General features: G+C 54.6%; 2 protein-coding genes across 2 annotated transcripts; one reads left to right on the top strand and one right to left on the bottom strand.

Moving 5' to 3' along the window:
* Positions 1–6,399: 6,399 nt before the first annotated feature.
* DNAAF8 (dynein axonemal assembly factor 8) lies at positions 6,400–17,847 on the top strand (the record flags this gene model as incomplete). Its single annotated transcript, XM_080703965.1, has 9 exons — positions 6,400–6,507; positions 7,402–7,524; positions 9,302–9,766; positions 12,375–12,517; positions 13,605–13,676; positions 15,069–15,215; positions 15,384–15,506; positions 15,569–15,640; positions 17,601–17,847. 9 exons carry the CDS (start codon positions 6,400–6,402, stop codon positions 17,845–17,847), a joined length of 1,500 nt encoding a protein of 499 aa, XP_080560091.1.
* Positions 17,848–20,859: 3,012 nt separating this feature from the next.
* On the bottom strand, positions 20,860–26,432 carry ZNF500 (zinc finger protein 500; the record flags this gene model as incomplete). Its single annotated transcript, XM_080703964.1, has 5 exons — positions 20,860–21,437; positions 22,944–23,081; positions 23,918–23,977; positions 24,204–24,384; positions 26,019–26,432. 5 exons carry the CDS (start codon positions 26,430–26,432, stop codon positions 20,860–20,862), a joined length of 1,371 nt encoding a protein of 456 aa, XP_080560090.1.
* Between the last annotated feature and the right edge of the window lie 607 nt (positions 26,433–27,039).

Below are 27,039 nucleotides of genomic sequence, written 5' to 3'. Positions count from 1 at the left end.
GCTCAGAAAAGCCATCAGAACCAGAGTGGTAGCTGGCGCCTGCCTGTGACCCCAGTAATTGGGAGGCCGAGACAGGAGGACTGCAGGTCTGAGACCAGCCTCAGCAACTCAATAAACTCTCAGCAATGTAGAGACCCTGTTTCAAAACAAAAACAAAAACAAAAACAAAAAAAAAAAAAAAAGAAATGGGCTAGGGTCAGGTGTGGTGGCGTACGTTTATAATCCCAGTATTTGGGAGGCTGAGATAGGAGGATCCAGGTTCACTGCCAGACTCAGCTATTTAGCTAGGCCCTGTTTCAAAATAAAAAGCCAGGCGTGGTGGCGCACACCCCTGTAATCCCAGCATTTGGGAGGCTGAGACAGGAGGATCAGGGTTTGCGGACAACCTCAGCTACTTAATGAGGCCCTCTGCAACTCAGTGAGACCCTGTTTCAAAAATTAGGGCTGGGAGTGTAGCTTGGAAGTAGAATGCCCCTGGGTTCCATCCCCAGTACTGGGGAAAAAAAAAAAAAAAAAAAAAAACAGGGCTGGGGTCTAGCTCAGAGGTAGAACGCCCAAGTTGAATCCCCAGCACCACCACCATAAAAAAAAAAAAAAGGCGGCCATCAGACTTCAGTTTCTACTCAAGAATGCCCGAGCATACTGGCATTCTTCCATGTGCTGTGGTGTTGTGACACTTGGAAGATGGCCAAACCGCCAAGCCACCAACGTGGGTGTCCCCCAGACTGCCGATTTTGGCAAGAGCCCATGTGGGTGGCACGGGACAGTAAGCAAGCCCTGCTCCCCCGACACTGCCGCCCACACAAGTGCCTGAGATGACACAGCCCTCACCTGCAGGTAAGAATACTGACCCATCCATCTCTTGCTCTCTCTCTTCTTCAGTACCAGAGACTGAACGCCAGGCATTCTTCTTCCAAGCTACACCCCCAGCCCTATTTTTTATTCTTTATTTTGAAACAAGGTCTTAGTAAGTTGCAGAGGGCTTCCCTCAGTATCTGAGGCTGGCTGCAAACCTGTGATCCTCTTGTCTCAGCCTCCCAAGTACTGGGATTACAAGCATGTGCCACCACATCTGTTTTGAGAATACTGATTCTGAATTGCTCTAACCAACTGAAACTAGGTAAGAATACCAAAAAGCTAGCTGGACTGGGCATGGTAGCACATGCCTGTAATCTTAGTACTTGGGAGGCTGAGACAGGAGGATCCCAAGTTTGAGACAGCCTCAGAATTCAATGAGACTCTCAGTAATCGAGTGAGACCCTGTTTCAAAACAAAAAATAAAAAGGGATAGGGATGTAGCTCAGAGCTAGAATATAAACACACACAAAAATAGCTAACTTGGGGAGATGGTACACACCTGTAATCCTAGTACTGGGGAAGCAGAGACAGAAGGATCAAAGTTTTGAGACCAGCCTCAGCAATTTAGGTAGACCTTGTTTTGAAACTAAAAAAAAAAAAAAAATAAGTAGGGCATGGTGGCACATGCCTATAATCTCAGTACTTGGAAGGATGAGACGGGAGGACCACAGGTTTGAGGATAGTCTCAGCAAGTGGTGAGACAATCATCAACCAGTGGAGGACCTACTTAAAAAAAGAGCCAGCGTTGCGGCGCAGCTTGTAATCCCCGCGCTTGGGAGGTGGAGACAGGAAGATCGTGCAGGTTCAAAGCCAGCCGTGCTGGCTTAAGAGACTCTGTTTCCAAATAAAGCCTATAAAATAGGTCTGGGAGTGTAGCCCGGAGGTAGATGGGCTTCCAGGAGCCCCAGTACCACCAAAAAAAAAAAAAAAAAAAAGAATGGGGCTGACGGTATAGTTTGGAGGTAGAAGACCCCTGGGTTAAATCCCCAGTACCACAAAAATATAAATAAAACAAATTTTAAAGCCAGGCATGGTGGCACACATTTGTAATCTCAGTACTTGAAAGGCAGAGATAGGATTGTAGATTCAAAGACAGCCTCAGCAAGTAGTGAGACTCTCAACAACCTTGCAAGACCCTGTTTCAAATAAAAATAGAGCCAGGCGTGGTGGTGCACACCTGTAATACCAACATTCGGGAGGCTGAGACTGGAGGGCTGTGGTGTGCTGACAGCCTAAGCTACTTAGAGAGGCCCTCTGCAACTCAGTGAGACCCGGTTTCAAAATAAAGACTAAAAGAGAAGTGCTGGACGTGTTGGCACACGCTTGTAATCCCCATGCTTGGGAGGCTGAGACAGGAGGATTGCACAGGTTCAAAACCAGCCTCAGCTACTTAGTGAGGCTCTCAGCAACTTAGTTTTATTGTTTCCAAATAAAATAGAAAAAGGTCTGGGAGTATAGCCTGGAGGTAGAAAGCCTCTAAGTTCCACCCCCAGTACCACCAAAAAAAAAAAAAAAAAAAAAAAAAGACTAAAAAAAAGGGCAGGGGGTATAGCTCAGAAGTTGAATGCCCCTGGGTTCCATCCCCAGACCCGCAAAAAAATAAAATAAAATAAAAACAGAGCTGGGGTGTAGATCAGAGGTAGAATGCCCCTGGGTTGCATACCTCATACTATAAAAAAGCATGTAAGCCAGGCATGGTGGCGCACACTTGTAATCTCCGCACTTGGAAGGCTGAGATAGGAGGATCACACAGGTTCGAAGCCAGCCTTGCTGGCTTAAGAGACCCTGTTTCCAAATAAAAAAAAGTATAAAATAGGTCTGGGAGTGTAGCCCGGAGGTAAAAGGGCTTCCAGGAACCCCAGTACCACCACCACCACCACCACTAATAATAAAAATAAAAATAATAATAATAATAATAATGATAAATAATCCCCAAAGCGGTGTCAATTTAGGGGCCCTTCTCCAGCCTTTTTTTTTTTTCTTTTTTTTTTTTTTTTTGGCGATACTGAGTATTGAGCCCAGGGCATTCTACCTACAAGATACACTCTCAGCCCTACTTTTTCTTCTTTCTTTCTTTCTTTCTTTTTCTTTCTTTCTTTTTTGCAGTACTGAGGATGAAATCCAGTGGCATTCTACCTGAGTAACACCCCCAGCTCTATTTTTCATTCTTTTTTTTTTTTGGTGGTACTGGGTGTGGAACCCAGAGGCTTTCTACCTCTGGACTGTACTCCCAGACCTATTTTATATTTTATTTGGAAACAGGGTCTCACTAAGTTGCTGAGAGCCTCACTATGTAGCTGAGGCTAGCTTTGAACCTATGCGATCCTCCTGTCTCAGCCTCCCAAGCACGGGGATTACAAGCGAGCGACACCACGCCCGGCTCTTTATTCTTTATTTTTAAACAGGGTCTCACTGAGTTGCAGAGGGTCTCACTAAGTAGCTAAGGCTGTTCACGAACCGTGATCCCCCAGTCTCTGCCTCCCAAATGCTGGGATTACAAGTGTGCACCACCGCGCCCAGCTTACTTTTTATTTTGAAGCTAAATTGGGGAGGGCCTAAGTAGCTGAGGCTGAACGGAGATTCTTCTGTCTCAGCCTCCCAAGTCCTGGGATTACAGGAGTGCCTGGCTCCTCCAGCCTCCTTTGAGCATGTTTCTTTTACTTCAAGCATCTCCTCCAGGCTGGGGGAGGAGGAGGTGGACTCTCCCCTTTTCAGATACTCACATCCGACACCCTCAGAGTGCCAGAGAACCACAAATCTACTAGGAGTTATCATCCTCTTACAGGACAAATGCTTACCAATGATGGGGGAGGGAGAAATGTATGTGAACCACTGTATACACCCAGGAGGTATCTTTGTGTGTGTATGTGTGGTGCTGGGGGCTGAACCCAGGGGCATTCCACCTTCAAGCTACACCCCAGCCCGATTTTTTATTCTCTATTTTGAAACAGGGTCGAAGTTGCAGACAGCCTCAGTAAGAGCCCACGGCTGGCCACACACTTGTGATCCTCCAGTCTCAGTCTCCCAAGTACTGGCATTACAAGCGTGTGCTACCACGCCAGACAGGTTTCTTTTGCACCTTGCTTCCAGAACTCGAGGAAGTAGCACCGGGGATGAGAACTCTTTCTTTTCTTCCTCTCTTTTTATTTTACAGTGCTGAGGGTTTGAGGCAAGGGCTCGACCACTAAGTTGCACTCCATACTACGACCTTTTTTATTTTTTATTTTTTTTAGTGGTACTGGGGGTGGAACCCAGGGGCTTTCTATCTCCAGATTATACTCCCAGGCCCATTTTATATTTTATTTGGAAACAGGGTCTCACTAAGTTTCTGAGAGTCTCACTAAGCAACTGAGGCTGGCTTCGAACCTGCACGATCCTCCTGTCTCAGCCTCCCAAGCGCGGGGATTACAAGCGTGCGCCACCACGCCCGGCCGGCTGTTACTTTTAAAATAAAAAATACATATAAGAAAAAAAGGTGCTGGTGGCGATGCCACGCCCACGGGAGGAGGTCCGTCTAGGCCGCGAAGCCCCGCACGCCCTCGCGCGCCCGTCACACCTCCCTCCTGCCCCGCCGCCGCCCTCTGCGCGCGGCCGAGCCCGCCGCCCCGGGAGCGCGTGGCCGCGCCAGCCTGGCGGGAGCCGGCCCGCGGGGCCTACCTGCACCGGCCTCAGCCGCCGGCCGCCGCCGCGCTCCTCGCGGGCCGCCGCCCCTGCGCCTGCCCCGGAAGTGGTTGCGGGCGCGCGGGGCAGGCCGGGACGCTCGGGGCACCGCGGAGGGGCGCGTCCGGCGCCCCGACTTCCGGTCCCCCTCGCCCCGCCCTCGCAGGCCCAGGAGCCAATCCCGCGGCAGGGGCGGGGCGTGCCCTGCTCGGGGAGGCGCGGGGCTCCGCGGAGCGGCGCGCCCGAGGCCGAGCACGTCGGAGCGGCGCCCCGGGCCTGTTCGCTGGGTCGCGACCGCGGGAGGGCCGGCGAAGGCGGGTCGAGGCGAGTGGCGGCGGGACACGCGGACGGGACACGCTGGGGCAGCCCCGGGTGGGGGAAGTCGAAAGCTCGCCGGACCGCGGGCGGCGTCTGGTTGTCATGACAACCGGTGCCTCCGGCGGGCGGGCTGAAGGTGCCGCCTGGAAAGACCCGAGAAGGCGGCGGAGTCAGAGGCCAGTGGGCGTCGCTGGGCGACGTCAAGACCGGCGCCGTCGGCTCGCTCTTCGCCGCAGAGTCCACCGCCCGGCACCTTCTTTCAAAACGCGTTGGGCACTTTCTACAGCGCTAAGCCACTGCGCATGCGCTCGCTTCCCCCGTGGGTAGTCTCCCTCCCCGCTTAACTGGCCAGAAGAACGTTCCAGCCTCTCGAGGCCCCCTCCACCCCGGGGATCCTGTCGCCCTGGGAATGTTGTGTCCTGAATTGCACCCAAACACGCCCTGGGCCTGCCTCTGTAGCGCCCCAACCCTGCTGCTCCAGCTCCGGACCCCCAACACCTGCCCTGCTCCAAGAACGGCAGGAGAGGAGGGGAGGCGCCCATTCCTGTGGTGTCGGAGCGCAGCTGTCTCCTAGCCTCCCGCCTCGGCCCTGCGGGGACCGGATACCTTCCTTTTGAGGCTCTGGATAGAAAGGAGGGAGGGTTGATCCAGTCCCTGGATACAAGCGGCTAAACATGGCTACTCCAAACAAAATTTCTTGGGGTCTCCAAAACTTTGATTTACTCCTTTGTAAGAGGCAGTAAATAACCCAGGCGCTGTGTCTGGGATTGTGTATTTGGGAGGCCAAGACAAGAGACCGCAGGTTCGAGGCCAGCCCTGGTCATTTTGCCACACCTTGGTTAAAAAAACAAAATAAAAAAGGGCTGGGGATGTAGCTCAGGTAGAACGCCCCTGGATCAATCCCGGCAGCCCCATACACACAAAGGTAGAAGAAGGCAACGGGATTTGAAATTACTCCTTACACTTTCTTTTGTGTGTGTGGGGGGAGGGGGGAGTAATGGGGATTGAGTCCAGAAACAGCCTACCTCTGAGCCATACCCCCAGCACTATTTAATTTTTATTTTGAAACAGGGTCTCTTAAGTTGCAGATGCCCTCAGTAAGTTGCTGAGGCTGGCCCTGAACCTGGAATCCTGCTTTCCCAGCCTCCCAGTACTGCGATTACAGGTGTGCCCCACCACGCCCAGCTTTTTCTTTCTTTTTTCTTTCCTTTGTCTTCCGGGGATGAAACCCTGGGGCATTTGACCTCCAAGCCACACCCCCTGCCCAATTTTTTATTCTTTATTTTGAAACGGTCTCACTAAATTACGAAGCCTCACTAAGTAGCTGAGGCTGTCCACGAGCCACAGTCCTCCAGTCTCAACCTCCCGAATGCTGGGATTACAAGCGTGCCCACCGCGCCCGGCTATGAACCTCTTTTCATCTCCTGCGGCTGCTCAAGGGTTTGGAAAAGCAGTCCCCATCACTTGGTCTTGACCCCTGAACCCTGCCACCTGACCTTGTGTGCCCCACAGGGCTCCTCAGATGATGGCGCACAGAATGGGCATCCCCTGAGCTCGGCCCACATGGCATCGAACAGCAAAGATGGCGTTCCCCCCCTGGGCTCCCCCTGGGATGCCATCCTCGAGGCTGCCAAAGGCCAACTCCCGTCTCTAGACTCGGACTCCTCCTTGGTGAGCGCGGGCTCCCTGCCTTTCTTCAGGCCTGCTCTCCTGCAGCCTCCCGGCCCCACCTAAGGGTGTTTTCTGATCCCTCATCTCCGTCTTCGTCCTTGCTCTGCCTCTGTGGTGCTCGGCTCCACGGCCACTTCCGCTGTGGCCGGGGCGGCCTTGCGCCGAGGACCTGCCTTTCCACAGTGGTCATGCGGTACAGCTCTTGACGCTGTCGGGTCAGGATGGGGCCAGCCCACTCCTGAGAGAGGTGGCCTCATGTTAAGTCCCTGGAGGATTCTCCAGTGGTGACCTGGGGTCCGCGAGGTGGCCCTCGGTGGTGCTCAGCACCCAGAGCTACACACACACATGTAGGCTGGATGGCGGCACTGCCCGGGCCACACCAGCCAGGGACTCAGCTCACTGGGCAAAAGTGTTAGTCCTAGCTGGACCTGCAAAGATGAACACCACAGAGCCTCTGGGACTCGGGGATCATCCCCTACAAGTGAGGCCAAAGGGCAAGCAGATGTTCTCCACTCCTCCGTCTCTGTCTCCAGATATCCCCAGAAGGTGGTGGGCGAGGATAGGTCTCCCTCCTTTAGAGGTGACAGGCCAGGGTTAAGTGACGATGGGTGGGAAGGGCCTGGACTCTGCTTTCAGCTATTCCTTCACCGCCACTAGTCAGCAGCAGGCATTAACAGGGGCACCTATGTAAGTGTGGCAGACAACTATGCCACTTGAGCCCTGGATTGCACCCCCAGGAGGTGGCGCTGCTGAGCCCCTGTCTAAGTTGGTGGTAGGAAGCAGTGCAGCGCAAGCCCTTTGGGACAGAATGGGATCTCCCCACACGACCCAGGCTGGGCGGCCGGGCAGCATGGGCGCCGCCATAGCGCCCAGAGCCCTCTCTTCCGCCCACAGTCCGACTATGGGGAAGAGGAGTTCTTCATCTTCCAGCGAAACCAACCCGTCCTGATTCCAGACCTGGCGGAGGAACTGGCTCAAGACCTGGCTGGTGGTGATGAGTCTGGAACCTGGGTCCCTGTGACTGGAAGGGCTTCACCTGAGGTCTGTGGGACACAAGCTTTCGGAGCTGCCAAGCCCACCACCCTGCAGACAGGCAGAAGGGGCATGCACATGCGCGCGCTTGTGTGTGTGTGTGTGTGTGTGTGTGTGTGTGTGTGTATGTGTGTGTCCAGGGCTCTCAGGAGACTTAGATCCTGCTTGAAAATAATAAAAAGGGCTAGAGGTAGCTGGGGTGGTAGCACAGGCTTGTAATCCTGCTACTTGGGAGACTGAGACCAGAGGATCACGCACGTCTGAAGCCAGCCTCAGCTACTTAGTGAGGCTCTCAGCACTTAGTGAGACCCTGTTTCCAAATAAAACATAAAATAGGTCAAGCCGGGTGTGGTGGCGCACACTTGTAATCCCAGCATTCGGGACACTGAGACCAGAGGATTGCGGTTCATGGACAGCCTCAGCTACTTTTAAGGCTCTCCGTAATTTAGTGAGACCGTTTCAAAATAATTTAAAAAAAAACAGGGCAGGGAGTGTAACTCAGAGGTCGAATGCCCCTGCATTTCATACACACACACACACACACACACACACACACACACACACACACAAATATATATATATATACATATACATATACATACATATACACATACACACACACACACATTATATATATATATGATAGGTCTAGGAATGAAGCATGAAGCCTGGAGGTAGAAGGCCCCTGGGTTCCATACCCAGTACCAAAAAACAAAGGCTAGAGATATACCTGAGTAGTAGAACACCCTTGGATTCACACACACGCGCACACACACCAAAAAAGCTGGGTGTGGTGGGATATACCAGTAATCCCAGTACTTGAGAGGCTGAGACAGAGGATCATAGGTTCATAGCCAGCCTCAGCAACTTAGCAAGGCTTTTTTTTTAACTCAGTGAGACTGTTTCAAAACAAAATGTAAAATAGGGCTGAGAGTGTAGCTCAGAGAATGCCTCTAGGTTCCATCACCAGTAACACACACACACACACAACACATAAATAGGACTGGGGATGTAGCTTAAAGGTAGAATGCCCCTGTGTTCAATCCAAAAAAATAAAAAATAAAGTTAGCTGCTCCCTTTAGCACTATCATCTTTCAGCCCCAGCCAGTTAGACCTGTTCTGCATTTGTTGATGCAGTTGGGGTTAAATACCTTGTTTCCAACAAAAACACTCCACAGCCCTAAACCACTTTTTTTTTCCTTTGGTACTGGGAATTGAATTCCAGGGTCATTCTACTTTCAGGCTCCACCCTCAGCCCTTTTTATTTTTATTTTATTATTCCTGGGGTGATTTTTAAAATTAGGGTTGGGCAGGGGTGGGCAGTGACTGCTCATAGGTGTAGTTTCCGGGACAGTGGAAGGTTTTAGACGTTGATGGCCGTGCAGCATCGTGAGGGTTACACATGCCACCCACCCGTAAAATGGTTAAAGTAGGAATTTTTATTCATTTACTTTTTTTTTTTTTTTTTTTTGGTGGGTCTGGGGATGGAACCCAGAGACATTCGATCTCAGAGCTCCATGCCCTGCCCTATTTTTTATTCTTTATTTTGAAACAGGGTCTCACTAAGTTGCAGAGGGCCTCACTAAGTAGCTGAGGCTGGCCACAAACCACGATCCTCCAGGTCTCAGCCTCCTGAATGCTGGGATTACAAGCGTGCGCCACCACGCCTGGCTTTAAAATGGGAAATTTTTTATCATGAAAACAATTCCCTGAAGTATGTTTCTATGGATACTCACCGAGGATGTATATTTTTTTTCGACAGCCAGTTCTGGAGCCAATGGGTCTCGCCACCAAACCCGGGCATGGACAGACCACATGGACACAGGACCCAGCCACTTGGGAAGAGTGGCCTTTAGAGAGCTGTGCTGAGGCCAGCGTTCAGATGGCCAAGGAGACCCCCATGTGCCTGGAAGATGACCTTCGGAGTCTGTCCTTCAACACCAAAGGATCCCTGAGCCCTCCCTGGGGCCTGCAGGGAGAAGGCACCCTCTCTTCTGAAGGACAGCCAAAGACAGAGGCCCCGGGTGCTGCTGGGCGAGATTCTGCAACGCGCAGAGCCCTCCGCAGGGAGAGGAGGAAGATGATAGAGAAAAACCTGCTCCAGAGAGTCACTTGGAATGTCCCGGACCCAGCCTGCGGTGACCAGGGCCAAGCCGCAGGGCCGGGCACCAGGCCGGAGGTGCCTGCAGAGGGTGCTCAGGAAGGACAGCTGGTGCTCTCTCTCCAGGTAGGCATCTGCTGCCTGGCCCTCCCTCGGCCTGACCTGCGTGTGGCCCCTGCCCAGCACTGGGGCTAGAACCAGCTGGCCTGCCTCAGCCAGCCTGGGAGCTGCCTCTTTAGGAGGAGGCCCAGGGTCCCAGGGTCACCAGCCGCAAGTGGCCACACCTATCTCGGTGGTAGGGGTTCAAGCAGGGACCTCACCCTCAGGAAAAGTTGAGAAGAAAGAGAAGGAGTTGCCAGCCTTTTTCAGACCGAGGAGAAAAAAAGAACAGTTAATTCCCAAGCATATATATACATATATATACATATATATACATATATACTATATATTATATATAATATATTGTATATAAAATTATATATATATATATATTTTTTTTTTGCAGTTCTGGGGATGAAACCCAGGAGCATTCTACCTCCAAGCTATACCCCAGCCCTATTTTTTATTTTATATTTTGAAACAGGGTCTCACTGAGTTGCGAAGGGCCTCACTAAGTAGCTGAGGCTGTCTGTGAAAAGCGATCCTCCGGTCTCAGCCTCCCGAATGCTGGGATCACAAGTGTGCGCCACCACGCCCGGCCCCAAGCATATGTTTCTAAATACATACAGCCATACATAAAATACAGAACCAGACGCTGTCAAAGCAAAATTCTCCAAATGGGAAAGCCCTCGATCTCGACAAACGGAGTGCCTGTTCAGGTTGGATTTAGAACATTAATGAGGGGACCAGCGGGTGACAAAGCCGGGTTAAGGGGATTAGAGGAAACAGACTGTGTAACGCACTGGGGAGGAGAGAGGGACGTAGAGAGGAGGTTGCTGCGCCCTGTGCGGGGTGGTTAGTGTCCCCCAGCACCGTGGCCATGACCTTTGGGGTTACCTTGCCCACTGGACAGAAAAGAAAGCCCACAAGCCTCTCCAGTCCCACAGAGTTGTGCAATAGGCCGGCCCAGGTCAACTGCAAACCAGGTTCCTTCCCTGCAGAGGCGGGCTCGCTGGCAGATGCTCCGCCATGGCCTGGGAGGACCGCGTGGTCCCTCTCTGCCCTGCTTATGTAGTTCACGTAAGATTTGTAATGACTTGGAGGAAACTGGCACCAAGGTATACACAGAAGGTTTTTCTTTTTTTTTTGGTACTGGAGATTGAACCTAAAGACATTCTACCTCCAAGCCCCACCCCAGCTCAATTTTATTCTTTTTTTTTTTGTGTGTGTGTGGTACTGGGGATGAAACATAGCGGTATTCTACCTCTGAACTACACCCCCAGCCCTATTTTTTATTCTTTATTTTTGAAACAGGGTCTCACTGAGTTGCAAAGGGCCTCATGAAGTAGCTGAGGCTGTCCACAAACCTGGATCCTCCGGTCTCAGCCTCCTGAATGCTCAGATTACAAGTGTGCGCCACCATGCCTGGCTTTATTCTTTATTTTGAAAGGTCTCACTAAGTCACAGAGGACGTCACTAAGTAGCTGAGGCTGGCTGCAAACCTACGATCCTCCTTTCTTAGGCTCCCAAGTACTGGGATTTCAAGCATGTGCCACACATCTTGCTCTGCTTTTTTATTTTTTATATTTATTTATTTGTTTGTTTGTTTGTTTATTTACTTATTTATTTTGTGGTGCTGGGGTTCCTGGAAACCCTTCTACCTCTGGGCTACACTCCCAGACCTATTTTATACTTTTTATTTGAAAACAGGGTCTCTTAAGCCATTGTGGCTGGCTTCACACCTGCGAGATCCTCCTGTCTCTGCCTCCCAAGCATAGGGATTACAAGCGTGCGCCACCACGCCTGGCTAGCTTTTTATTTTGAGACAGGGTTTCACTAAGTTGCCCAGCCTGACCTTGAACTTGCAATCCTTCTCCCTCACCATCCTAAGTAGTTGGAATGACAGGCGTGCATCACCGCACCCAGCAAGAGAGCAATACCTTTTAAACCTACAAATTCTTGAACCTAACATAAGAATTTAAAAATGATATGAAGCTGGGCATGGTGGCACATGCTTGTAATCCCAGCATTTGGGAGGCTGAAACTGGAGGATTGTGGTTCGCGGACAGCCTCGGCTACTTAGGCCCTTCGCAACTCAGTGAGACCCTGTTTCGAAATAAAGACTAAAAAATAGGGCAGGGGGTATAGCTCAGAGGTAGAATGCCTCTGGGTTCCATCCCAGACCCACACACACACACAAAAAGATGTGAGTTAGGTGGGCATGGTGGTGCACACTTGTAATCCCAGTATTTGGGAGGCTGAGACAGGAGGATCACAGGTTCAAGGACAGTCTCAGCAAATAGGCTTTTATTCACCTAGCGAGACTCTGTTTCAAAATAAAAATAAAATGGGACTGGGGATGTAGCTCAGAGGTAGAATTCCCCTGGGTTCAATCCCTAGTGACACCAAAAAAAAAAAGACCTGGGTTTCCTTGAGATCAAACATCATGTGTAAAAGTACTGACCAAACACCAAACATAGGAAGCTGGGGAGGCATGTGGGCCCACCTTAAGGAAGGAGGCTCCTCTCCAGTCGGTCTCGGGCGCACTCACACACCCTCATGACAGCCCGTTGGTGACAGCACCGCTGTCTCCAGGCCGCCAGCAGCCTCATAACCACCGGCTTCATCGTTTCAGCAAGTTGAAGACTGGGATTTGGACTACATCCTTCAGAGTCTGCGAGGAGGAGAAGACAGCCAGGGAAATGGCGCTCCCAGAAGCGTGTGGTGGGCAGCAGAACGCCGCCAAGGCCGAGGTCTGCTCTTGAGCGCCGGCGCCCAGTGAACCCCCAGGAGCAGCTCCTCCTGGGCGCCCCCGCGGCCGTGACCCAGGGCCGCAGCCGCCACCCGGCCCTGCCGCCGCGTTTCTGCTGGGTTGCTCAGCCTGAACGCACAAGTCATCGGTCTTCGCAAGACATTGCCATTCATGTATTCACTCAGCGTACATGCAGCTGCCGGCCACATTTCAGTTGTGACCAGGCTCTGGGGACACAAGGGGGCCTCCAGACTGGGCCCGCCCCGTGACCCCCTCTCCTCCTCCCCTCCTCCCCTCTACTCTCTTTCTTCCTGGGGAAACTTGGTCCTGCCTCCTTCACTTCCTGAGTTGGCCCCTGCTTCCCCCTCCCTGCCTATGAGGAAGGATTAAGATGTCCTCTTCATCACTGCAGTTGTGGCCCTGCTCTGGACAGCTCTGCACACAGCCCAGAAGCTCCCACACCCTCCCACAGTGGAGCCTGGTGCCAGGTTCCCAGCCTCCAGCCCCAGAGCCAAGACTCCACTAGACCCAGGCCCCTGATCTCCCCAACACAGCTTTGAAATTCATACCCTTTATGCAGGATGTGGGGAAAGAGACCCTGCTGTAAGGCTGAAGGACACCAGCCCTGAGACCCTATTTCCACACTGGACGTGATGGTGCACACCTATAATCCCAGTACTTGGGAGGCTGAGACAGGAGGATTGCAAATTTGAAGCCAGCTTCAACCACTTAGCAAGGCTCTCACCAACTTAGTGAAGCACTATTCAAATACAAAATAAAAATAGAACTGGGGGTGTAGCTCCAAGATAGAATGCCCCTGGGTTCAATCGCCAGCACCAAATAAGTAAATAAGGGTTAGGGGTATAGCGTGGAGACAGAACACACCAGGTTCAATCTCTAGTACAGTAAAGAAGGTGGGGGCGGAGGGCCACGGGCAGGCCTGAGGCTTGTGAAAGGTGGCAGAGGGTCCTGAGGCTCGAGCTGCTGAGAGCCAAAGGGGCCGGATGCCCACTGAGCAGCCTTCCCTCCTCTGTCCACCCCAGACCACACCATGCGCCCGTCCCAGGACAGGCTCCTGGGACAGCTGGCTCTCCTCTCTGCCTTGCCGCCCAGGACGTCTGCCTCTGCCCAGAAGGGGCCCACTGACATGACCCGAGACTCCGGGGAGCAGGGAGCCGGGAGCAGGTAGGACTCCTTGCCAGCCGTGGCCACAGTCATCTCTTCACAGCTGGCCCGTGGTCAGGCAGCATCGTTGGGCCTCCTGTGCATGGGACAGCTGATAGGCACTTTCTCATTAATTTTTTTTTTTTTTTTTTTTGCGGGTCTAGGGATGGAATTTGGGCATTCTACCTCCGAGCTACACCCCAGCCCTGTTTTTTATTCTTTATTTTTTTGGTGGTACTGGGGGTGGAACCCAGGGGCTTTCTACCTCCAGGCTATACTTTCAGACCTATTTTATTTGGAAACAGGGTCTCACTAAGTTGCTGAGAGCCTAAGTAGCTGAGGCTGGCTTCAAGCCTGCATGATCCTCCTGTCTCAGCCTCCCAGGCGCAGGGATTACAAGTGTGCGCCACCACGCCCGGCTCCATTCTTTATTTCGAAGCAGGGTCTGAGTTGCAGAGGGCCTCACTAACTAGATGAGGCTGGTCTTGAGCCGCGATCTTCCAGTCGCAGCCTCCCAAATGCTGGGGTGACAAGCATGTGCCACCACGCCTGGCTCATTAAATCTTGAGAATCTGGTCAGTCACGTGCCCCCGACAGCCTCAGTTATAGGTGGAGAAACTGAGGCACAGAGGGATTGTCTTTCACAGGCGCTAAGTGGGCCCAGCTTCCTGCTCTTTCCCAAAGCCTTATGGGGACTCTCAGCAACTTCAGGGAGACTCCCGGTGTCTTAGTGAGACTCGGCACCCGGTGAGACCTTTTGTCAAAAACAAAAAGGGGGGGGTGTTGGGGACGAGCTCAGAGGCAGAATGCCTCGGAGTCCAATCACCAGCACCATAAAAGAAACAGAAGCACATAAACTTGGCATGTGCTGTGGCTCAGGGGTGCAGTGCCCCGACTCTGACCCCCAGGACCACACAAGTAAATAATGGAGAGGCTTTGTGTGTGTGTGTGCGTGGCACTGGGGATTGGATCCAGGGGCATTCTACCTTTGAGCTACGTCCCCAGCCTCGTTTTATTTTTATTTTGATCCAGGGTCTTGCTAGGTTGGTGAGTCTCACTACTTGCTGAGACTGTCCTCAAACCTGTGATCCTCCTGCCTCAGCCTCCCAAGTCCTGGGATTACCAGGGTGCACCACTAAATGCTACCGAAACTGGCACCAGCAGTAAGGCAGCAGTGCCTGTCCTACTGGACAGCAGAGACACAGCATGTCTGTCATGCAAAGCTTTACTGGACAGCCCTGGACTATCTCGAGACTGGTTCTGCAGAGAAGAAAAGCAGATAGGTTTGATGCGCCTACCAACGCATGGCACACATTTGGTGGCTGCCCCAAGCCTGTGACCCCAAAGTCCAACAGGTAGCAGTGGCCACAGGGAAGGGAAGGGACTCAGCCACCACTGCCTTCCTCACTGCAGACGTGCTTCGACAAAGCCAGGGGTCCCGGCTGAGCCGGGCCAGAAGCCAGCAGAGGGCCGGAGGCAGAAGCCAGAGCCTCCCACCATCTTTATCGATCTGCGGCAGACAGAGCCACCAGGGCCACCAGACCGCCAGTCCCCGGGGAGGTGCGCACGGCAGTCCTGTAGCGGGTGTGCCATTCTGCGGAGTCGCCTGTCGGCCTGATGAGGGCCCTGGCGGTTCCTGGGTTCCTTCTGGGGAGGAACTGGGACTTCGGAAGGCTCAGAACACTGCTGGGTTGAGAAGTACTTTACGCTGGGAACTTGGCCCTGCAGGGAGGGAGGGCAGAACGCCTGCCTCATCGCCTGCTGGCCAGAGCCCAGCGGCCCTTTCTACCTGCTGCGCTTTGGCGGCTCCTGCCTCAGTTCACCAGGGAAGCCAGAGCGCTCCAAGTCCCTGTGGGAGACAGGCTCGGAGCTGCTGGGACACATGCAGTGAACCCATTTCCTCTCCTCCGCAGCTCCAGTCACAGCTCCTCTGACAGTGAGGAGGATGGAGAGGAGACGGCAGCCCCAGGAGACCAGGGCCTGCGGTAACCACAGCTGGGGGCCACCTCTGCAGACCTGCATGTGGCCGGGGTGGCGTGCAGGGTCCAGGGAGGACGCCCAGCGGAGCCCAGCCAGGCCCAGCTCCCCACTCTCACCTGGCCTGCTGTGCCTTGGACACCATGGAGGACACCCTAGCTGCTCTCCAGGAGGGGGGCTTGGTCCTTTTTTCTTTTCTGGTACTAGAATTGAACCCAGGGGAATTGTGCCTCTTAGTTACATCCCCAGCTGTGTGTGTGTGGGGGGGTACTGGGCATGGACCCCTGGGGCATTCTATCTCTGAGCTACAACCCTACCCCTATTTTTATTTTTTTATTTTGCAGGTCTAGGGATAGAACCCGGAGACATTTGACCTCCACGCTACACCCCCTGCCCTATTTTTTATTCTTTACTTAGAAACAGGGTCTAAGTTGTGGAGGGCCTCAGTAGCTGAGGCTGTCTGCGAACCGCGATCCTCCATTCTCAGCCTCCCGAAAGCTGGGATTACAAGCATGCACCACCACACCCAGCTTTTATTCTTGATTTTTTTTTTTTTTGGGGGGGCGGGCCTGGGGATGGAATCCAGGGGCATTCTACCTCCGAGCTACACTCCCTGCTCTATTTTTTATTTTTATTTATTTGTTTTTGGTGGTACTGGGGTTCCTGGAAACCCTTCTATCTCCGGGCTACACTCCCAGACCTATTTTATACTTTTTCTATTTGGAAACAGGGTCTCTTAAGCCAGCGTGGCTGGCTTCGAACCTGCGCGATCCTCCTGTCTCTGCCTTCCAAGTGTGGGGATTACAAGCGTGCGCCATCATGACTGACCCTATTTTTTTTCCTTTATTTTGAAACAGGGTCTAAGTTGTGGAGGGCCTAAGTAGCTAAAGTTTTCCACAAACCGTGATCCTCCTGTTTCAGCCTTACAAATGTTGGGATTACAAGTGTGTGCCACCACGCCTGGCTCACCCCCAGCTATTTTTAAAATTAAAAAAAACTTTGTTACTGGGGATTGAATCCATGGGGGTTCTACCTCCAAGCCATACCCCCAGCCCTATTTTTTATCTTTATTTTGAAACAGGGTCTCACTAAGCGGTAGAGGGCCTAAATAGCTGAGGCTGGCTATGAACCTGCGATCCTCCTGTCTCGGCCTCCTAAGCTCTGAGATGACAAGCGTGCGCCGCCGCGCCAGTCCTCAAACTGCTCCTGTCCCCTGCCGCCAATGGCTATGGGAGGGAAGAGAAAGCCCGGGGGGTGGGCACAGTGGCACACCTGTATCCCAGTGACAGGAGGACTGCAGGTTCGAGGCTAGCCTGGACAACTTAGCAAGATCGTTTTGTTGTGTTTTGTTTGTAGTACTGAGGATTGAACCCAGGGGCATTCTATTTCTGAGCCAGCCATGTTGTTTTTAATTCTTTATTTCTGAAAACAGAGTCTAAGTTGCAGAGGGCCTCACTCAGTAGCTGAGGCTGGCCACAAATCTGTGATCCTTCTGTCTCAGCCTCCCAAGTACTGGAATTCCAAACGTTAAGGCTGGGAGTGTAGTTTAGAGGTAGAATGCCTGTGCTCAATTTCCAGAAGAGTTTTTTCCTAACATGTACGAGGCACCCTGGGTTTGATCCCAATATTGGGGGAAGAAAAAGATAAGGATGTCCCTCCCACGCCGATTGGGAAGCTCTAGCCACGCTCCTCTGGGGTGCTCTTTCCATGAGTGTCTCGGGTCCATATGCTCTTCCTACAATTGGCCGTCAGTTGGATATAACCAATTACACCTAAACTCGGAGGGGGAACTGGGGGGGGGGGTCTTTCCTGCTAGGCCTCTGGGGCGCTCAGAGCCCCGCCAGGTGGAGGAGCAGCCACGGCTTCCCAGTGGGATCCCTTGATCTGAACTGGGGGTTCACAGCCTGCTCTACTGGGCAAGGCGGCCCCAGCAAGCAGCACGGGCTGAGGCGGGCTTTCCTGCTGCAGGTACTGCACCGGGAAGAGTCAGCTCCTCCAGCAGCTCAGGGCCTTCCGGAAGGGGGCGGCTCTGTCCCGGCTGCCCATCTGTGGGGGGCCAGGCGACCCGGAGGCTCAGACCCCTGAAGACGCAGCAGGATCGGGATCTGGGAGGAAGGAACATGTGAAACTCTGGACGGAGCACCCAGGCCAGATTCCCAGGAGGCCGGCCCAGGGCGCCGGGGGCCGGGCCGGGGAGGCCCTGGAGCCTCGCTAGGCCAATCCAAGCGCCCAGGTAACAGCGTGTGAGAAGCAGGCTGGGATGGTCTGCCCGCCAGACCTATTTTATATTTATTTGGAAACAGGGTCTCACTAAGTTGCTGAGAACCTCACTCAGTAGCTGAGGCTGGCTTTAAACATATACAATCCTCCTGTCTCAGCCTCCCAAGCATGGGGATTACAAGCATGTGCCACCACACCCGGCCTGCCAACCCTATTTTGTTTCATTATTTTGAAACAGGGTCTCACTAAGTTGCAAAGGGTCTGAGGCTGTCCATGAACCTGCATTCTTCCTCTATTAGCCTCCCAAGTACTGGGATTACAAGTGTGCACCACTCCGCTCGGTGAACTAAACCACTTTTTGAAAAAGGTGTAACAACTAAAACATGCTTTTTTTTTTTCCTTTCTTACACAAGATACAATGGCACACAAAGGCTCGAGGCCTTCCCAAGACACACGTGGTTCTGACCTTTGTGAGCCAAGACAGAACACTGAGTGTCCCAACACTGGAGACTCCCCACATGGGATGGCGCAGCGCCCACCCTCGCTGAGGACTGGCCCGGGGCGCCTGCTCTCCTCTCACCTGGCACTTGGCAAGCCTGCCCCCAGCACCTGCTTAGAGTCCTTTTGTAACTGCTTGCTAGGCCCCGAGTGGCACCTGGACGCTGCCTTCGCTGCCCCAGGGAACACTGGGAAACTGTCTCCATGTGTCCCCCAGTGCCGCGGGCTCAGGTGACCTGGAGGGCACTTGGCATCTGGGCAAATGTCTTAGCACTCAGCTCAGGTGACTGCCCAGCCATCACAACTGAGGGCACAAGTTGCCCTTTGTATCAAGCCCTGAGCCAGATGAAAGGCCCTGCCGGCCTCAGCCTGGGCATCACCACACACACAGGCGGCCCCGAAGGCCAGACTTCTGCTCCACACCCCCTTGACCTCCTGCCCAGGGACCCCTGCGGGCCTCCCCACCTGCAGAGCCCTCACCCTGGGTCCATGCTGGGCACCCGCCCCGTGGCCAGGCACCCTCTGCTGTAGCTGCTTAGTTGCCAAGAGCGGACACCCGTTTTTCCTTTTTAATAGAGAAATTAAACGTAGAACATTTTCCAGTGACAACAGAAAATAAACTTTGTTCCAAGTTCAACTACACTCTTTGTGTTTGGTATGGTCCTGGGGATTGAGCCCAGAGGCATTCTACTTCTGAGCTACAGCCCAGCCCTTTTTCTTCTCTTTTTCTCTGGGCTACACTCCTAGACCTGTTTTACATTTTATTTGGAAACAGGGTCTCTTAAGCCAGTGCAGCTGGCTTCGAACCTGTGCGATCCTCTGGTCTCCGCCTCCCAAGCGTGGGGATTACAAGCGTGCGCCACCACGCCTGGCCTTCTTTTTTGTTTTGAAACTAGGTCTTACCGGGTTGCTGAGGCTTGTCTCAAGCCCACAATCCTCCCATCTCAGCCTCAGGTACTGGGATTGCAAGCCAGGATACCTGCCTGTGGACTGGTCAATGCAAGCCTGATGGAAATGGTGGGCATTCAGGCTTGGCCCTAAGCCAGCTTGGCCACCGGCCCCTGGGCGAGGCGTTCATCACTGTCTGTGCCCGCTGCCCCACCCACGAGTCACGGAAGCCCAGCCTCACACGACACGGACCTGGATCCTGAAACTTCCCATCCACACCATGGGGACAATGGCCCAAGAGGAAAGGAAGCAACAGGCAAGGACTCCCACGTGGGAGGAACAGCGAGGCTGGTCTAGAGGATAAAGCATCCTCAACCCAGGCCGTCCTGCACAAGCCACACAGACGGAGCGCAGGGCCTGAACAAGGACCGACGATTTCTTAGGAGAGCAGAGAACAGGTGGTATCACAAACCCTGGGACTTGGGTCATGGTGAAAGGTGATGGAGCCAGGCATGTGGTGCACACCTGTAATTCCAGTACTTGGGAGGCCGAGATAGGAGGATCACAGCCAGCCGCAGCAACTCAGAAGACTGTTTCAAAATTGAAAATTAAATTGGGCTGGGGGTGTAGGTCAGAGGTAGAACACTCCTGGGTTCAATCCCCAGCACCGCACACACATGTGAAAATATGAGTAGACACAGCAGCTAAATGGAGCGCCCACTGCCCACCCAGCCACGGGGAGTGGTCACTCAGCCCGGATGGAACATCCCAGAACCCAGCAGTGTCAACAGCTGGCTCATGACTTCGGTGATGACTAAGGCCACCAAGGACTCTTGCTCTCGGTTGTGGATGAAGGCTTGTTTTTCTCAGGGCCCCACTGAGCCTGAAGGAGGCAGCCAGTTTCTGGGAAGGCAGCCCTGGGCCTGCCAAATCCTGCTCCCTCATGGCTGGAGGTCTGGAAGATGGTTCCTGGGGACGTGTTCCCACTCATTCCGCAGAGCAGCGGTGAATCTGCGAAGGTGGGCTCTAAACTCACCCCAACTCCCCACAGACAAGTTGAGCTCCGGGGAGGCCCACAGGCTGCTGGTGGGAGGGCTGGGCGGTGCCCACAGAGATCGAGAGTCGCCCAAGGTCACGCCCACCCGGAAACTCAGAATGTGACCATATTGGAAAGGTCTCTGCAGTTGTAATTAGTTAAAATGAAGTCACAGTGAGTGGGGGGGGGGTCCCCAAATCCTAAGACTTGTCTCTACAAAGAAGAGCGGACACAGGGAAGACATCCAGTCAAGAGGGCTGACGGGGCAGGGGGCCATGGTGAGGCTGCATCCCAGGTGCCCAGCAGCCAGGAGCTGCAGGTCGGACGCTCCAGGGCCTGCAGACCCGGACTTCCAGCTCTGATCCAGAAGCAGGTTCCGGTGGCTGAGCCGCCGCGGGCAGTGGCTGCTCTGCGCCCACAGAGCTTAGGAACTCAGCCCCAACTTCTTCCCTCGGCCCAGGCATCGTGAAGCCCTCCACGGGGTCCTCGACCAGGGCTGCTTCCAGGACAGAGCCGACTCCAGCAGCATGGTGGGTTGCGGCTGGGGACGTCTACGCAGGGTCCCGGCAGGAGCCCCGTGCGGTGTCAGGCCTCGGCCGCGGGGCCCTGCGCGGCTGCGTGGGTGCGCTGGTGCTTGTGGAGGTCCTGGCCGCGGCGGAAGCCCCTGCCGCAGGCCGGGCACGCGTAGGGCCGCTCGCCGGTGTGCGTCCTGCGGTGCGCGCTGAAGTGGGAGCTGTTGCTGAAGGTCTTGCCGCACAGCGCGCACGCGTACGGCCGCTCCCCCGTGTGCGTCCTGCGGTGGATGACCAGGCTGGAGCTCTGGCTGAAGCGCTTCCCGCACTCGGGGCACGGGTAGGGCTTCTCGCCCGTGTGCACCCGCTGGTGCGTGCTGAAGTTGGAGCGGTCGCTGAAGCCCTTGCCGCACACCGGGCACTTGTAGGGCCGCTCGCCAGTGTGCGTGCGCTGGTGCTTGGTGAGGTGGGACGCCTTGGTGAAGCCCTTGCCGCACTCGGAGCACGTGTACGGCCTGCTGGCCCCCAAGGGCCCCCCTCCTTTTGGTGGGGCTGGCCCCGAGCACCGTACCGACAGCACTCGGTACCACTCGGTCCTCACCGGGGTGTCCTGCCCATGGTGGCCGCCCTCTTCTATCCGCAGCCCAGGCCCTGCAACAGAACACGACGCTGAGGGCGAGGGGAGGAGAAAGGGACTCTTAGGCAAGGGCTGGACAGTTTGTTTGGCTTAATGATGGTGGCCAGGGATATGAACCCGGGGACATTCTACCTCTGAGCTACACCCCCAGCTCTTTTTGTTTTGAAACAGGATCTCACTAAGTTGCTGTGGCTGGCCTCGAACCTGCGATCCTCCTGTGTCAGCCTCCCAAGTACTAGGATTACAGGCCTGCACCACCAGGCCCAGCTGAAAACCCTCAGTGATACTATGTCCAGCTCAATTCTCTCAGCAAAGATTTCAGCACCGTGGAGAGTGGCGGGAGAGGGAAAGAGCTGGCGGCGGGCACTGGGACAGTGGGCTCAGCTCGCGGCGGGCACTGGGACAGTGGGCTCAGCTCGCGGTGGGCACTGGGACAGTGGGCTCAGCTCGCGGCTGGTACTGGGACAGTGGGCTCAGCTCGTGGTGGGCACTGGGACAGTGGGCTCAGCTCGCGGCGGGCACTGGGACAGTGGGCTCAGCTCGCGGCAGGCACTGGGACAGTGGGCTCAGCTGGCGGCTGGTACTGGGACAGTGGGCTCAGCTCGCGGCGGGCACTGGGACAGTGGGCTCAGCTCTAAGCCATCTCTGAACAGAGTGGCGGGACTGCAGGGCTGGAAGCACACTGTGTAGGAGCCCAAGGAAGAAGCAGAGGGACCGACCACGTGGGCGGCAGGAGCAGAGTGCGGCCCTCCAGAGAGCTCTGGGCACCTGCTGGGGACACGGGCAGGGGCCTCACGAGAACTGTCTGGAGCTGCTCTCCAGGACTCTATGTACACGTTAGACAAGCATTTTACTACTGAGCTACGGCCCCAGCCCTTTCTGTGAGTACCTTATTTTTTGTTTTGGTTCTAGGGATTGAACCCAGGGACATTCTACCTCCAAGCAACACCCCGGCCCTTTTGATTTTTTCTTTGAGTAGGGTCTTGCAGAACTATGGAGGCTGGCCTCAAACCTCTGATATTCCTGTGTCAGCCTCCTGCCCAAGTGCTGGATTACAGGCATGCACCACTACTCCCAGTTGAAGTTTCAAAAGATTTTTAAAATTTTTACTTTTGTGGTACTGGAGATTAGACTAAGGGACATTCTGCCTCTGAGCCACATCCCCTGCCCTATTTTTCTTTTTATTTTAAAACAGGGTCTTACTAAGTTGCTGAGGCTGGCTGCAAACCAGGGATTTGCTTGTCTCAGCCTCCCAAGTACTGGGATTACAGGCATGGGCCACCACAACCAGTGTGGTTTCTGTTCTTTTTTGGCACTGGGGATTGAACTCAAGGGCATTCTACCTCTGAGCTATAGCCCCAGCCCTTTTTATTTTTTTTACTTTGAATCAGGGTCTCATTAAGCTATTTAGGGCCTCACTAAGTTGCTAAGAATAGCCTGGAGCCTGGATGCTTCTGCCTCAGCCTGCCAGGTAATGGGATTTACAAGCGTGCGCCAGGACAAGGTCTCCTGGTACGTACCCTCGTTCTCAGGCAGCATGTCCCAGCTCTGGTCCCGCTGGGCTGGGTCCACATAGTTCTGCTCCTTCCCAGAAAGGTCCAAGGCCACATCTTGCAGAGTCGCAGGCACCTGCTGGAACGGGCCTCCCTCAGTCCCAGCTCCAAATGAGCCCCATCACCAACTGAGGCCACTGCCCAGGGCACGCAGCCCTTGCTGTTCCCTCAGGCGGGAAAGGAGCCTGGTGGTCCCGGGTGCCCTCAGCCCCCCTCCCCAGCCCAGTCCCACACAGTGCCACCCCTGCTGCTGTGCACCTCCCTCCTCCCGTGCAGGCACCTGCTCTATGCAGGTACGAGGCTGCTGCCAACCACTGCGCTTGGCTGCTGGAGCCCACTCTGAAGGGACTGAGTGAGCACCCCACCTTTGCTGCAGGACCCGAGGACAACGGGGAGACCTGAGGATGCACCTGACCCCAGACTGACCTGGGGCGCGCAGTGAGAGCCAGGCCAGGTGCACAGCGGGTCAGTCCAGACACAGGCAGCCCAGTGGTGGCCCAAGACCGGGGAGAATGAGGGGCGACTATCAGTGAGCCCTGGGCATTTTTAGGGCGTGATGAACGTGTTCTAATACTGATTGCGGGGATTGCCCACAAATACCTCTGCACGTACACTAAAGGTCGCACTCTGAGTGGGCCGACTGTATGGCCTGTGAACTACAGCACAGTAAACCTGTTAAGTAGAGAAGTGGAGGAGACAGGAGACTCCCACTCAGGGCCACGGGAGGGAGCCACACTGTACTGAGAGCACCGGCCTCAGGACACTGTCTAACACTCAGACGCCACCTGGAGTCACCTGGAAAGACCAGGGTCAGGCAGCGGGGACTCCAGGGAAGCACCTGTCCAGAGAGACACGTCCCCTTAGCAAGGCAGCAGGACGCTGGCAGGGTGGGGGGCAGACACAGGACGCCACAGACACCATAGACAGGAACACCCACTCACCTGGGATGAGCCTGGAAGGGAGGATGAAGCCACTGCTGCTGAAGACAGGATGGACACGGCCTGACCATGGGAAGCTGGCGGGTGAGAAGGAGCAGAGTCAAGGTAGAACCCACACAGTGCACCCCAGCACCCTCCGCCAGCCTGGCAGCGGCCCACACGGCTCCCCACCCAAGCCTGGCTCCTTGCTGGAGAGGTATGTACCCCATTCAGGCAGGCCCCACACACCACGGCCCTCCAGCACCCTCCCTGCCACACTTCTCCCTCCTCTAGACAGGCGGCTACTCACCCCTCTTTGGCCACAGTAGGGGGCCCCTTTTTGGCCTGTGGCTCAGCTGGGCTGGAAGCTGCTGGCTGGAGTGTTGAGCCCCCTCCTCCAGGGCAAACTCCTCTGGCTGAGCCTCTGCCTGGCACTTCAAGGACTGTCCCCTTGTCTCAAGGGCCGGGATGTCAGAAAGTCCATCTGAGACCTGCATGCAGACAGAGATCTGCCCACCAGTTCCTCGGGCAGAGGGAGACCCCACGCGGTCCCCCATCACCTTGGGGTCCCCGGCCAGCCTCCGCTCTGGGCTCTGTCTATGGGCCTGTTCAGGACGGGCTGGAGGCCTAGACCAAGGGCGCCTGCTCCCCCTCCGGGTCCCTCCCTTGACACTGGTGCCTCCACCACACCCTTATTCTGTCCCTTGGTGCCATTAAAGACCCCGGGCTGAAGGCCCCACACCAGTGCCGGCCTCGTTTCAAATGTCAGCAGCACTGCACGTGCTAGTGAACTGTGAAGTCACCTCTGAGGCGCACTGCGATGCTCTGTCTCCTAAGTCCTAAAGAGTGGTGCGGCCGGGGCGCTGCCGGGAGGAAGGCGACCTGCCAGCAGCCCACAATGCCTCATCTGGGGACAGCACCGAAAAAGGAAACCCGGGTGGCAGGACTTTCCTTGTTCAGTCTTAACGGGCTTCGTAATGCACAGAGGCAGGGGGCTTTCTGAGGGCCTGCCTGCCACGCTTCTTCCTCCAAGTGCAGCCAGATAGAGCTGGAGTGGCGGACACGCCCTGCACCTGTGCCTTCCAGTCGAGGAGTCGCTGGCCAGGGGTGGCGAGCGAGCCCTTTACAGGTAGCCAGAAGAGCTGAAAAGATACTTTTTTTTTTGGTGGTACTGGGATGGAACTCAGGGGCCTTCTACCTCCGGGCTACACTCCCAGACCTATTTTATATTTTATTTGGAAACAGGGTCTCTTAAGTCAGCTGAGGCTGGCTTCGAACCTGTGTGATCCTCCTGTCTCAGCCTCCCAAGCAAAAAACTACATTTCAAATTTCATTTAGTTGTAATTTTTTTCTCGTATTGGGGATTGAATCCAAGAGCGTTCTAATTCTAAGCTATACTCCCATCCCTTTTTATTTTGAAATGAGCCTTGCTAAATTGCTGTGAACCTGTGATCCTCCTGTCTCAGCTTCCCAAGAAGTAGGATTATAGCAGTGTGCCATCGCATCCAGCTTATTTCGTTGTATTTTTTTTTTTTTTTTTTTTTGGTGGTGGTGGTACTGGAGGTGGAACCCAGAGGCTTTCTACCTCTGGGCTATACTCCCAGCCCTATTTTATATTTTATTTGGAAACAGTGTCTCCCTAAGTTGCTGAGAGCCTCACTCAGTAGCTGAGGCTGGCTTTGAACCTGTGCGATCCTCCTGTCTCAGCCTCCCAAGCGCGGGGATTACAAGCGTGCGCCACCATGCCCGGCTATTTAGTTGTGTTTAAAGCCCCATGTAGCTGATAGCTACCATTCTGGATGGTGCAGGTTTAAAACATATTGGGGAACCTTTGAAGGGCCCAGCCAGAGAATTCTTCCCAGGGATCTTCCCTCTGGGGTCTCTAACTCCCAGAGCCCTGTAATGGAAAGGGCCCGGCCAAGAGAGCGGAGGAATCCTGTGTGGTTGATCATGGGTGGACACCCACTGGCCAAGGTTGAGGAATTTTCGCAGCTGCCTTCCACCACAGCATCCAGGAAGCCCCGGTTCTCCCACGGAATCTCCTTTGCAGACCTCGGTTGCAGGCCCCTGAGGGTGGTGGGGGCCCTATTTCCTCACCTCAGAGTTAAAATGCCCCCCACCTCACCGACTGCCTCCGTTTCCTGGGCTCCCGCTGCAGCCCTTCCACAAGGGCCACGGCCTCCTCGCCGCTCCCCGGCTGCTGCTCCCGCACCCGGGCCTGGATCTCCCCGGGCAGCACGGTCAGAAACTGCTCCAGCACCAGCAGCTCCAGGATCTGCTCCTTGGTGCGCAGCTCGGGCTGCAGCCAGCGGCAGCAGAGCTCCCAGAGGCGGCTCAGGGCCTCCCGGGGACCGGTCACTTCCTGGTAGCAGAAGAGTCTGAAAAGCTGGCGGAAGGTCTCGGGGTTGGCCTCTCTGGTCGCCAGGGAGGACTCCTCTTCCCAGCAGAAGTCCTCCCCCACCTTCACGATCAGGATCTCCTCCTGCTCCAGGTCCTGCTCCAGGGGCGGCAGAGGCTGGAGGCCAGGGGGCGTTGCCATTGCTGCAGTCGGCCTTGCTGCTTCTTAGGCCTGGACGTCGAGCCTTCCTCTCCTATGCCTCTGGCCAGTCACTGGCAAAGGGCTTTTCAGGGATCTGCAAAGAAACAAGAAAACCACTGGGAGGGCTGATGGTGTAGTGTCTCTCCTGAGCAGCTAACCCTAGCATCGCAGGAAAGAGAAGTCACTTGGAATGCAGGACTGTAGGGCTGCCCACCCCCAGTAAGCCTCTCGCCTCTGCCCTGGTTTCCACCGTCATCCACAATAAAGAGAAGGCAGAAGTGGATGAATTCAGTCTTTACACCTCCTCTGCTCATTCCTGAGGAAGTTACTTATGGTCTCTGAGTATTCTTCACTTGAGAAATAGTCAGGCGCGGTGACCCAGGCCTGTAATCCCAGGACTTGGGAGGCTGAGACAGGAGGATCGCGAGTTCCAGGTCAGTCTCAGAAACTCAGAGACTCTCAAAAACCTGGGGACACACTGTCTCAAAACAAAACAAAACCAAAAAGGCCTGTGGGTGCAGCTCGGAGATAAGATTGTCCCTGGGTTCAATTTCCACTTCCACAAACAAAGCAAAACAATAAAACCTACGCCCACGTCACCGAGAGA

This window comes from Muscardinus avellanarius, assembly GCF_963383645.1.
Source record: "Muscardinus avellanarius genome assembly, chromosome: 10".
In the NCBI taxonomy this organism is placed as follows: Eukaryota; Metazoa; Chordata; class Mammalia; order Rodentia; family Gliridae; genus Muscardinus; species Muscardinus avellanarius.
The sequence above is the reverse complement of the archived record's forward strand: the minus strand, read 5'-3'. Positions and strand labels throughout refer to the sequence as shown.